Raw genomic sequence first — 13,516 nt, 5'->3', positions numbered from 1 at the left:
CCTATCTGCAGCTGGCTCCGGTGGGGGTGTCTGCAGCTGGCTCCGGTGCCGGTGTTTGCAGCTGGCACCTGTGGCCCTGTATGCAGCTGCCACCAGTGGTGGTGTCTGCAGCTGGCACCGGTGGCGGGTTCTGCAGCTGGCACCGGTGGCCCAATCTGCAGCTGGCACCGGAGGCGGTGTTTGCAGCTGGCACCGGAGGCGGTGTTTGCAGCTGGCACCGGTGGTGGAGTCTGCAGCTGGCACCGGTGGCGGTATCTGCAGCTGGCACCACCGGCAGGGTCTGCAGCTGGCACAATTGACGGTGTCTACAGCTGGCACGGTGGCGGTGTCTGCAGCTGGCACCACCGGCAGGGTCTGCAGCTGGCACAATTGACGGTGTCTACAGCTGGCACGGTGGCGGTGTCTGCAGCTGGCACCGGTGGCCCTATCTGCAGCTGGCACCGGTGGCGGTGTCTGCAGCTGGCACCGGTGGCGGTGCCTGCAGCTGGCACCAGTGGCGGTGTCTGCAGTTGGCACCGGTGCCGGGGTCTGCAGCTGTCACGGGTGGCCCTGTCTGCAGCTGGCTCCGGTGGCGGTGTCTGCAGCTGGCTCCGGTGGCGGGGTCTGCAGCTGGCTCCGGTGGCAGTGTCTGCAGCTGTCACGGGTGGCCCTGTCTGCAGCTGGCTCCGGTGGCGGGGTCTGCAGCTGGCTCCGGTGCCGGGCCCTGTATGCAGCTGGCACCTGTGGCCCTGTATGCAGCTGGCTCCGGTGGCGGTGTCTGCAGCTGGCTCCGGTGGCGGTGTCTGCAGCTGGCACCTGTGGCGGTGTCTGCAGCTGGCACCTGTGGCGGTGTCTGCAGCTGGCACCTGTGGCGGAGTCTGCAGCTGGCACCTGTGGCGGTGTCTGCAGCTAGCTCCGGTGGCGGTGTCTGCAGCTGGCTCCGGTGGCGGGGTCTGCAGCTGGCTCCGGTGCCGGGGTCTGCAGCTGGCTCCGGTGCCGGGGTCTGCAGCTGGCACCTGTGGCGGTGTCTGCAGCTGGCACCTGTGGCGGAGTCTGCAGCTGGCACCGGTGGCCCTGTCTGCAGCTGGCACCTGTGGCGGTGTCTGCAGCTGGCTCCGGTGGCGGTGTCTGCAGCTGGCACCGGTGGCGGTGTCTGCACCTGGCACCTGTGGCGGAGTCTGCAGCTGGCACCGGTGGCGGAGTCTGCAGCTGGCACCTGTGGCGGTGTCTGCAGCTGGCACCGGTGGCGGTGTCTGCAGCTGGCACCGGTGGCGGAGTCTGCAGCTGGCACCTGTGGCGGTGTCTGCAGCTGGCTCCGGTGGCGGTGTCTGCAGCTGGCACCGGTGGCGGTATCTGCACCTGGCACCTGTGGCGGAGTCTGCAGCTGGCACCGGTGGCGGTGTCTGCAGCTGGCACCGGTGGCGGAGTCTGCAGCTGGCACCGGTGGCGGTGTCTGCAGCTGGCTCCGGTGGCCCTGTCTGCAGCTGGCACCAGAGGCAGGGTCTGCAGCTGGCACCAGTGCCGGTGTCTGCAGCTGGCACCGGTGGCGGGGTCTACAGCTGGCACCGGTGGCGGAGTCTGCAGCTGGCACCGGTGGCGGTGTCTGCAGCTGGCACCGGTGGCGGGGTCTGCAGCTGGCTCCGGTGGGGGTGTCTGCAGCTGGCTCCGGTGGCCCTATCTGCAGCTGGCTCCGGTGGCGGTGTCTGCAGCTGGCACCGGTGGCCCTGTCTGCAGCTGGCACCGGTGGCGGGGTCTACAGCTGGCACCGGTGGCGGAGTCTGCAGCTGGCACCGGTGGCGGTGTCTGCAGCTGGCACCGGTGGCGGGGTCTGCAGCTGGCTCCGGTGGGGGTGTCTGCAGCTGGCTCCGGTGGCCCTATCTGCAGCTGGCTCCGGTGGCGGTGTCTGCAGCTGGCACCGGTGGCCCTGTCTGCAGCTGGCACCGGTGGCGGGGTCTACAGCTGGCACCGGTGGCGGAGTCTGCAGCTGGCACCGGTGGCGGTGTCTGCAGCTGGCACCGGTGGCGGGGTCTGCAGCTGGCTCCGGTGGCCCTGTCTGCAGCTGGCACCGGTGGCGGGGTCTACAGCTGGCACCGGTGGCGGAGTCTGCAGCTGGCACCGGTGGCGGTGTCTGCAGCTGGCACCGGTGGCGGGGTCTGCAGCTGGCTCCGGTGGCCCTGTCTGCAGCTGGCACCAGAGGCAGGGTCTGCAGCTGGCACCGGTGCCGGTCTCTGCAGCTGACACTGGCGATCTTGTTTGATGAGCAAGCACTTTTGGGCAGTTCATTAGGCCGCAATGCTGTCAATATGACACCAACACAGCACGCTCCAAATTCACTCAAGCGCCTAGAAGCGAAACTATTTACTGGGCAAAAAGCGGGCTCACGTATTGAAGCATCTCAGGGGGGTGGGGGGGTGGGGGGTTCTGGGCGCCTCCAGATAGTCCCTGTGTGTCTGCTCGAGGGTAGGCTGAAGAGGGTGTGGGGTGGTGGGGTTGTCTGCTCTGCTCCTGTATCGGTGTCTTCATGCTATTTAGAGCTCAAGCTGAACCTGCAGGATCGTGTAGCGCCCTCTCACCCGCCCTACCCCGTGCTCTCTCCCATCGCTGTTCACCGCTTCTCCCAGCCTCCCCACTCCTCTGGCCTTTCTCTGCCCCAGCCACTCTTTTCTGCCCCTCTCACTTGTCTGCCCCTTCCCCTCCCCCTCTCTCTCTGCCCTCTCTCATTCACTCCCACCCGTTCCTCTCTTTTTATCCTTCCCCCGCCCTCCACAATCTCTTTCTGTCTCTCATATCTCCTTCTCTCCACTTTTCCCCGGACGGCCTTCTTCGTCCACTTTCAGCCCCCCCCCCCCCCCCCTCTGTCATCGACCCTCTCTTCCCGCCCCTTACATTCCGCCCTCCTCCCCTTTCACCCCTTGTTCCCCTCTTGGTTGCTGACCTCTCCCCGGCCCTCCTCACCCAGCCAGACCTTCCATCCTTTCCCATTCTCACCTTTCCACTTCCCCTCCCCCTGCACCCTCTTCCCCTGTATCCCCCGCCCCCTCCTGCCCTTGCCCCCCCTTAACCCCCCCTCTGCTCCCCCTTTCAGATAAGCTCTTCGGGAAGAGGCTGCTGCAGGCCGGCCGCTACATCATGTCCCACAAGTCCTGGATGAAGACGGTGCCCACCGAGAGCTGCGACGTGCTCATGACCTTCTCAGGTGAGCCGGGGTCCGGGGGATGGGTCAGCATCTCTGCCGCAGGGCAGGGCTCCTCGGGTAACTCGGGTCACTCGCCCAAACACAGCTTGCCTCCCCAGTTCCTGCTCTGTAAACCTGGCTTCAGACGAGCAGGAGGAAGTGTGGTCGCTTGTGAAGCGAAAGTGAGGGTGGGCGTCCATAAAATCTGTCTGTCTGCCAGTCTGTCTGTGCTAGAAAACAATTGTAAGAATACAGGGTCCTAGACTTGGAAGCCCTTAACTAAAAGATGTTGCCCCAGCTGAGCCGCCCTCCCACTATCAATATACAGCGCCCCCTGACCTCGTAGCGCTGTGATCCATTCTTCGCTCCCGCCCTGAATGGTCGCTCCCCTGTCTCTGCGCTGAGACGTGGTATCGTTATACTGCATTGTGACTTAATTTGACTTAATTTGTTTTAATAGCGCCTGGATTGTACTTTGCGTTTAGACTGCTTGGTCGCTACTTTGCTGGCTTGCTTGCTCTGAATTTGACCTGCACATTAGCTCAGCGATATCCCCCGGCGCCCTGCTCTGCTCTCCCCTCCATTTTGGTTTTGTTGTTGTTGTGCTCCGTTCCCTTGAGCCCGCCCCGCCTCCCAGCTGAGCCGCCCTCGCCCCTCCCCCCCCTCACCATCCATATATGACCGTTGCATTTGCGTGCAGCGTTCACGCGCAGCGACCGCGCCCCATTCGCGCCGAAGGTGCGCCAAAGGTAAGCCCGTCTACGCCCGTCCGCGCCTGGACCGCGCCCAGTGCCAGACCCCCTGGCCCTTGTCATGCCCACCCCTCCCGCATTACCTACGACGCCACCACCCTCCTAGCCCTTAACCCCGGCCGCTTCCCCAACTGCGTCCAAGCCGCTCCTGGACAAACCCACGGACCTTTCTCATGCAACTCCTGCAAATTCAATGACTCCGACAACAACTCCGCTACGATCACACCACAGATATCCGACCCCAATCACCTACAATGCATCCTGCTCAACACCCGATCGGTCCACAGGCACGCCATTGACCTATGGAATCTACTAGACACCATCTCTCCAGACGTCGCCTTCCTAACAGAAACATGGATGAACGCCTCTTCTGCCCCAGACATCACCATTGCCATCCCAGAAGATTATAAAATCATACGCAAGGACCGTACCGGCCACACAGGAGGAGGAATCGCTATCGTCCATAAGAAATCCATCCGCATCTCAACCAGCTCAGACGTCAATCTCGCTAACTTTGAACACCTTCACTTCCAGATCCACATCGACCCCAAGACCACACTCAGAGGCACCCTCCTTTACAGGCCTCCAGGACCCCGCGCACAATTTAGTGAAGACATCACGGACTTCATCACTCCACACGCACTCCCCTCCAAAGATTACATCCTTCTGGGAGACCTCAACTTTCACCTTGAAAAGAACAACGACCGCAATACCACCACCCTTTTGGACAACCTAGCCAACCTCGGACTTAAACAACTTGTCACTTCCCCCACCCACATCGCAGGTCACACACTCGACCCTATCTTCACCTCCAGCAACCATGTCTCCTTCAGACACACCACGGCTCTCCTCTGGACTGACCACAGCTGCGTTCACTTTACCTACAACAAGCCCACACCCAACAACCACCCCCAACCCACTCTGCAAAGAAACTGGAACAAAATCACCATCGACCAGATCTCCTCATCGCTCCTTCTAAACCCCCCAGCCCCCTCCGCAAACCCCGACCAAGCCGCCACCAACCTCACCCAATGGTTATCCAACAGCGCCGACATCCTAGCACCACTGAAAAAACGACAAATCAAACTAGGCAGCAAGAAGGCCTCCTGGTTCAACGATGATCTTAAGAAATCCAAGAAACTCTGCCGCTCCCTTGAGAAGGCCTGGAAAAAAGACCCAACCACCAGCACCAAGGACGCCTTCAAAAACGCCACCCGCATACACCACCAACTGATCCGGAATGCCAAGAAAGCCGCTTTCAAGGACCGACTAGATAACAACGCCCACAACAGCAAGGAACTTTTCAACATCGTCAAGGAATTTACCAATCCCTCGGCCAACTCCAACGACATCACCCCCTCTCAAGCCCTCTGCGACTCCCTAGCCTCATTCTTCCACAACAAAATTGCAGACATCCACAACAGCTTTGACAACCAACCCGAAGACCAACCCACCCACCCCCCTTGAACATCCTCAATGACTGGAAGCCAATCTCCACTGAGGACACCATCCGTCTGATGAACTTTATCCACTCAGGATCCCCCACAGACCCATGCCCTCACCACATCTTTAACAAGGCAGACTCCATCATAGCACCGCACCTCCGAGACGTCATCAACTGCTCCTTCGACTCCGCAACCTTCCCGGAAAGCTGGAAACATGCCGAACTCAGCGCCCTCCTGAAGAAACCCACAGCTGACCCCACCGAACTCAAAAACTACCGCCCCATCTCACTCCTTCCATTCCCAGCCAAAGTCATCGAGAAAGCGGTCAACAACCAGCTCGCCGCCTTCCTCGAAACAAACAAATCCCTCGACTCCTCACAATCCGGCTTCCGAGCCAAGCACAGCACTGAAACCGCCCTCATCGCAGCAACAGACGACATTCGAACTCTCCTGGACAATGGAGACACAGTCGCCCTCATCCTCCTTGACCTCTCCGCAGTCTTCGACACAGTCTGCCATAGCACCCTTCTACAGCGCCTCAGAAACATCGGAATACAAGGAAAAGCACTGGAATGGATCACCTCGTTCCTCACCGGAAGAACCCAGAGAGTCTGCCTCCCACCATTCATCTCAGAAGCCACTGAAGTCATCTGCGGCGTACCCCAAGGGTCCTCACTCAGCCCCACCCTTTTCAACGTATACATGAGCCCCCTTGCGGCCATCGCACGCCAACACAACCTCAACATCATCTCCTACGCGGATGACACTCAACTGATCCTATCACTCACCAATGACCCTAGCACCGCCAAAACCAACCTACACGAAGGAATGAAAGAAGTAGCCGAATGGATGAAATACAGCTGTCTGAAACTGAACTCTGATAAAACAGAAGTCCTTATCTTAGGTACCTCCCCCTCTGCCTGGGACGACTCTTGGTGGCCAGAAGCCCTTGGAAAAGCACACATCCCGACGGACCACGCACGGAACCTGGGCGTCATCCTGGATTCCTCTCTTTCGATGAACAGACAAGTCAACGCCGTTTCTTCATCCTGCTTCAACATTCTTCGCATGCTCAAAAAAACATTTCGTTGGATCCCCACCGAAACTAGGAAAACGGTCACCCACGCTCTAGTCACGAGTCGACTGGACTACGGAAACACCCTCTACGCCGGTACTACCGCTAAACTCCAGAAAAAACTCCAACGAATCCAGAACGCTTCAGCCAGGCTCATATTAGACATCCCGCGTAAAGAACATATCTCTGATCACCTGAAAAACCTCCACTGGCTCCCCGTCAACAAGAGGATCACTTTCCGGTTCCTAACCCACGCACACAAAGCACTCTACGAAATCGGACCCGAATGCCTCAACACACGACTGTCCTTCTACACCCCCTCCCGCCAGCTACGATCATCCAACCAAGCCCTTGCCAATATACCTCGCATCAACAAAACCACCATGGGAGGTAGATCCTTCTCCTACCTGGCAGCCAAAACCTGGAACTCACTTCCCACTTACCTTCGCCTTACTCAGAAAGCAACTTAAAACGTGGATATTTGACAAGTAATTCCCCATCCCTCTTCAAGCGCCTTGAGACCCTCTGGGTATGTAGCGCGCTATATAAATTTATTGACTTGACTTGACTTGACTGCTGTGGTCAGGTGGATGCTGAGCGGCCTCAAACTACGATAACCCCAAGCAGTGGAGGGTATGCTATAACACAAAGCTGAACATTGTCCCTTCAACTAGTTGTAAATTTACTGTGGAGCAAGATTATGCCCTATAAAGTGCATTGCGACCTCTAAGGTTTGCCCTTTAAACCCTTCTAGTGACTGCATGAATGTCCAATGTCCCCTTCGTGTTGGTCCTTATGTGTCGGCAATCATTTAATTTGCTGGGATAGTCATGGTTCGTAAGTGTTGTGTGTATTTTCAATTTACCAAATTATCATGTGCGACAGTGCGACTGTAGATAACAACAAAAGCAGGTCAAGGAACCGGTTACTACAAGTCCTTGCTTTTGGTCTGCATGGACGCGAGTGTTACTGTCCATTCATTTATCCAACATTCAACACTCGTTCATATTGGGTATTTAGTCTTCTAATGTTTCATCGTCTCAGACTCCCTTCCTTCTCTCGTCTGTGTCTTGCCCACGGGGGCCCATACCATGTGCCTGTTCTCACAGAAGCTCTGATCTGGGGTCCGGAGCTTATCCAGAGGGGTTCATTTCCTGTCCATGATGTGGTCTCATTACTCTTACTTGAAGACGTGAACCAGACTGTGACACCTGCGGGGGACACCCCCTTCAGGAGTTCCTTGACATAGATTTACTTATGCCCACCTATTCAGGACATATGACTTCATCCGATTCGCTCCATGGTGTAGCGTGGATTCCAATGCCCCTCTACATTGTTCTTGGAGGTCCCACTTGGTGCAGAGAATCACCCCGGCATGCAGAGGGAACAAGGCCACGAGGTAGTGAGAGTCTCAGGAACTCACCCTGGAGGGTCCACCAGACGTTCCATTATTGCCAGGGAGGGAAGAGTAATGTGGGCAGAGGTATGGCGCAGCGGCCAGGGTGCCTGACTTCGAACCACGGGGTTCATGGTTCAATCCCCGGCGCCGGCGACAGGTTAGCCCAGCACCATGTGACTCTGGGCAATAGCTCGCTTAATCTTCCCGACGGCCCCCAGCGCCGGGACACCTCTCTGGAGGTAGCTGTGCGCTTTACAAATACTGGCATTTCATATATATTATTTCATTTATCTCATTGCCACAGGAGGAAGGAGGGAGGTTCACAGCCGGACATAGGGGAAGCGTGCCAATTGATGCTAGTCGACTAGTTGCTATGTATGGCCCTTGGCAGCAGGTTGGGCAATTCCCGCTGTGTGAAGGGCTCTAAAGCTTCCCCGTGAATTAAAAAACATAAAATCCAGTACCAAGTCTTGATACTTCACTACTTGCACACGCCTCATGTGCCTCGAGGCCACATTCCGTGGCACGTACGCTCTGGAAAGTGTCCTCTCTTAACCCAGTCAAGACCATACCAGCAACAACCATTGGTGTCCCTGGACCGCTGATCTTTAGTTTGTGCTCAAAGCCACTGTCCTACTCAGCCTGGCCGCTAAGTGTCACTGCTACCTCTGTGTCTCTTTATTACCTTTGTCTATGTGTACCTTTGTCAGTCACACCTCATACTTTGACTGAATATTAATTGCCTTTGCTGCACCTTTTTCTTTACTCTTTCAGTGTGTCTTCTTTTATCAGTCTTATTCAGTGACTGGCCATTAGGTGTCACTGTTGCAGCTGTTTATCTTTGCTATTTCAGTATGAGCATTCAGTCAATCTCATTCAATGACTGGCCATTAGGTGTCACTGTTGCAGCTGTTTATCTTTGCTATTTCCGTATGTGCATCCAGTCAATCTCATTCAGTGACTGGCCATTAGGTGTCACTGTTGCAGCTGTTTATCTTTGCTATTTCAGTATGTGCATTCAGTCAATCTCATTCAGTGACTGACCATTAGGTGTCACTGTTGCAGCTGTTTATCTTTGCTATTTCAGCATGTGCATTCAGCCAATCTCATTCAGTGACTGACCATTAGGTGTCACTGTTGCAGCTGTTTATCTTTGCTATTTCAGTATGTGCATTCAGTCAATCTCATTCAGTGACTGACCATTAGGTGTCACTGTTGCAGCTGTTTATCTTTGCTATTTCAGTATGTGCATTCAGTCAATCTCATTCAGTGACTGGCCATTAGGTGTCACTGTTGCAGCTGTTTATCTTTGCTATTTCCGTATGTGCATTCAGTCAATCTCATTCAGTGACTGACCATTAGGTTTCACTGTTGCAGCTGTTTATCTTTGCTATTTCAGTATGTGCATTCAGTCAATCTCATTCAGTGACTGGCCATTAGGTGTCACTGTTGCAGCTGTTTATCTTTGCTATTTCCGTATGTGCATTCAGTCAATCTCATTCAATGACTGGCCATTAGGTTTCACTGTTGCAGCTGTTTATCTTTGCTATTTCAGTATGTGCATTCAGTCAATCTCATTCAGTGACTGGCCATTAGGTGTCACTGTTGCAGCTGTTTATCTTTGCTATTTCAGTATGTGCATTCAGTCAATCTTATTCAGTGACTGACCATTAGGTGTCACTGTTGCAGCTGTTTATCTTTGCTATTTCAGTATGTGCATTCAGTCAATTGCTATTTCAGTATGTGCATTCAGTCAATCTCATTCAGTGACTGGCCATTAGGTGTCACTGTTGCTGCAGTTTATCTTTGCTATTTCAGTATGTGCATTCAGTCAATCTTATTCAGTGACTGACCATTAGGTGTCACTGTTGCAGCTGTTTATCTTTGCTATTTCAGTATGTGCATTCAGTCAATTGCTATTTCAGTATGTGCATTCAGTCAATCTCATTCAGTGACTGGCCATTCGGTGTCACCGTTGCAGCTGTTTATCTTTGCTATTTCAGTATGTGCATTCAGTCAATCTCATTCAGTGACTGGCCATTAGGTGTCACTGTTGCAGCTGTTTATCTTTGCTATTTCAGCATGTGCATTCAGTCAATCTCATTCAGTGACTGGCCATTAGGTGTCACTGTTGCAGCTGTTTATCTTTGCTATTTCAGTATGTGCATTCAGTCAATCTCATTCAGTGACTTGCCATTAGGTGTCACTGTTGCAGCTGTTTATCTTTGCTATTTCAGTATGTGCATTCAGTCAATCTCATTCAGTGACTGGCCATTAGGTGTCACTGTTGCAGCTGTTTATCTTTGCTATTTATTTATTTATTTATTTGTAGGTTTATATAGCGCTTGAATCCACTCCGACAGGAGTATCTCTGCGCTTTTTGACCGGTAAATCAGCAAACATGATATGAAGCTGGAATTAGATTTCATTTTTGAACAGAGCAGTTTTTAGAAGTTTACGGAATGTTAGGTGCTCTTTGCATTGTCTTAAAGCAAGGGGTAGTTTGTTCCACAGCTTGGGCTCTACCTCCGTGTCTGACCTTTTTGACATGGGGGACCACGAGGAGGAGATCGTTACTTGATCTGAGGGATCGTGCTGGAACATAGGGAATACATCTCCTCTCAAGATAGATCGGCCCCTGTCCATTCAAGCACTTATGGATCAGGCAGCATATTTTAAATTTTGCCCTTTGTCGGATTGGAAGCCAATGTAATTGTTTAAGGAGGGGCTTGGAAGCAGTTCTCGGGGGGCATTCAGAACAAGGCGGGCTGCCGTGTTCTGAATGACTTGTAGCTTATCCAGCACTCCTTCGTTGGCAGATAGTAACAAACCGTTACAATAATCGATCCGACTAAGGATCAGTGCTTGAACAAGGGTTTTCCTTACTGAGTCAGGTAGGAGTGGGAAGACCTTGCGGAGCAGACCAATGGTATGGAAGCATATCCCTGAAATATAGCTGGTGTGTTGTTTTAGTGACAGGTCGTGATCGAGCCGAATTCCCAAATTCTTCACGACCTGTTTAGGTTTAGGGACTGCTCCTAATTCTGATGGCCACCATTCCGGAGTCCATAGTATTTTAGCCTCCCCAAATAACATGATCTCCGTTTTGCTGACGTTACATTGGAGATAGTTGGTAGACATCCATTTTGCCACTTCTTTCATGCCTGATGAGAAAGAGTTCCTAACCTCAGTGGAGAGAGTTTTGAAGGGGAAAAGGAGCTGCGTATCATCTGCGTATGATACGCTGCGTATCATCTGCGTATGTTACGGGGACAAAGCCGTACCTACGCAATACTCCTGCCAGGGGTGCCACATAGATATTAAAAAGAGTGGGGCTCAAACATGAGCCCTGTGGCACCCCCTTGGAAATCTCTATTTCCGCAGAGCGATATGCACCCATGGTGACTCTCTGGGTGCGATCAGCTAGGAAACTCTTTAACCAGTCAAGGGCTTTGTTCTTAATTCCAGCGTTCGACAACCGTTGAGTCAGGATGGTATGAGACACGGTGTCGAACGCTGCCGATAGATCTAATAGAACCAAGATGACTGAAAGGCCCTTGTCCTGGTAGGCGTGGAGATCATCAGTAACAGACAGTAAGGTGGATTCTGTACTGTATTTGGGGCGGAATCCTGATTGGGATTCATCCAGAGCTTTTACTAGTTCAATATGTCCGGATAGGCGGCGATTGACATGTTTTTCTATAATTTTCCCCAAGAATGTTAACAGGGAAATAGGTCTTAGATTTGTCAGGTCAGACCACGGTAAGGCGGTGTTTTTCCTTATGGGTCTGACAAGAGCTCGCTTCCATTCCTTGGGGACAGTGCCTGAAATGAGTGAAAGGTTTACTAATTCAGTGATCATTGGGCATAGTTGTTCATCCAATGCAGGCATTAATCTAGCAGGGATAGCATCCTCTGGACTCCCACTTTTAATCTGTTTTATAAGGTTAGACGTTTCTTGAAACGAAATAGGGGGAAAGATGTCCAGAGAGTGTGCATCAGATATAGATTCTGTGAGATTAAGGGGGGTGCTATATTAGTCAACGAAGCCTGATTTGTACATATTATTTTATCATAGATTTTGTTGATTTTGTTAGTGAGGAAGCAGGAAATTTCATCACACAGCTGTTGGGATGACATGTCAGGGGCTTCGCATGCTGTGGGTTTAGCGAATGTTTGCAATATTTGGAAAAGAACCCTGGGGGAGTTTCCTGCCTCTTGTATTTGAGATGCAATATGTGCTTTCCGCGCAAAACGTATCGCTTTATGGTAGGAGGATAATGCGCTCCAGTATTTATTCTTGTCCTCTAAGAGATGAGATGTTCTCCATCTTTTTTCTAATTTCCTAGCCCCTAGTTTGAGTGTTCTTAAATGATCAGAGAACTAAACTTCTTGCTTTTTGGCTGGCCTAGATTTATAAAGCTTTAGTGGGGCAATTTTATCTATGACTTTCCTAGTTTCGCCTTCGAATTTCTTAAGAGCAGTTTCAATACCATCCGAAGGTCGTAGGACAGGGGGATTAAAACTTTCTCTAAAAGTAGAATTGGTGACTTTATGCCACTGTCTACGGATGCAAGGTAAGGTGCTGGGGTATAAGGGGTTGGGTGCCTGAAAGGGGGTAGTGAATTCCACAATGAAATGGTCAGTCCAACTCACCTGAGTAGCAGGCGGGCACGAAACAGGCTGGACATTGGAGAAGATTGGGTCTTAAGTATGACCTGCCTGATGGGTAGGTCCACTATTCCTCAATATCAAACCTAAAGATGATAGGTCTGTTATTAAAGATTGAGCCTTGTTACAGTCTGGTTTCTCACTGTGGACATTAAAATCTCCGACTAATGTGAACTCACTGTCATTATTGATATGTGGAGCGAGTAGTTCAACTAGTTTGTTAGTAAAATTCTTGTAAGGACCAGGTGGCCGATAAACTAGAGCGCCTCTATAGTTTTCTTTAGGGGATGTCTGTATTTTAAAGACCAGAATTTCAATGTCGGGGGAGCTAAGTTCTTCTAAAATCGTAACTCTCAGCTCTTCTTTGTATACAACAGCAATTCCACCACCAGTTTTCAGAGGATGGTCTAATCTCAGTATTTTATAATTACAAGGGATAGCAAGAGTTATGGCCGGAGTAAAGTGCGGTTTGAGCCACGTTTCCGTGAGATAGAACACCTCAGGTTGTTTGGAAGTGATAATTTCCCAGACCTTTGCGGTGTGTTTCGAGAGGGACCTAATATTACATAAGATGTTTTTCCTCCCCAGTGGAGGGGCATCAGTGACTAGCATAGACGTGGATATCGTAGAATTGGAATAATGTGTACGGTGAGTCTTTGTCAGTTTAGTTGAAAATTGAGTGTGACAAAGGCGGCATGAAAAAGGGCCCTCAGCCTCTAGATGAGCGGTACAGTTTACGCCTAATGGAAGTTGAGTATTTAAACTACGCAATACCTGAGAGGAGTATGTTAGCTTTCCTGGGGTGAAGTCATGCGATGGAATAGCAGGACCCGCCATAGCCCCTAGCCCGTTCTGGCGCGGACGGGCGCAGACGGGCAGGTCTTTGGCTTGTCTTCGGCGCGTCTGATGGCGCACCCCTGCGCGCAACCTGCTGCGCGCTTTTTCCGACGAGTGGCTAAATAGCCCCTATTGCATAAAGGCTATAGCGCTATCCGCTCGAGTCTACAGCAGGAAGCAGGA

The 13,516-nt window shown here is 52.4% G+C and overlaps 1 protein-coding gene across 2 annotated transcripts in view; it reads left to right on the top strand.

The window, feature by feature from the left end:
- The window catches only part of ANO8 (anoctamin 8), a 140,631-nt gene that overhangs the window by 80,020 nt on the left and 47,095 nt on the right, over positions 1 to 13,516 (top strand). For both annotated transcript variants that reach the window (XM_086946831.1, XM_086946830.1), the window contains exon 2: positions 3,065 to 3,175. In XM_086946831.1, the coding sequence (XP_086802957.1) occupies positions 3,065 to 3,175 (111 nt within the window). The remainder of the gene's footprint in view (positions 1 to 3,064; positions 3,176 to 13,516) is intronic.

Source organism: Lissotriton vulgaris, chromosome 12 (genome assembly GCF_964263255.1).
Source record: "Lissotriton vulgaris chromosome 12, aLisVul1.2, whole genome shotgun sequence".
In the NCBI taxonomy this organism is placed as follows: domain Eukaryota; kingdom Metazoa; phylum Chordata; class Amphibia; order Caudata; family Salamandridae; genus Lissotriton; species Lissotriton vulgaris.
Note: the sequence above shows the minus strand (reverse complement) of the source record. Positions and strands in the feature narration are given on the sequence as shown.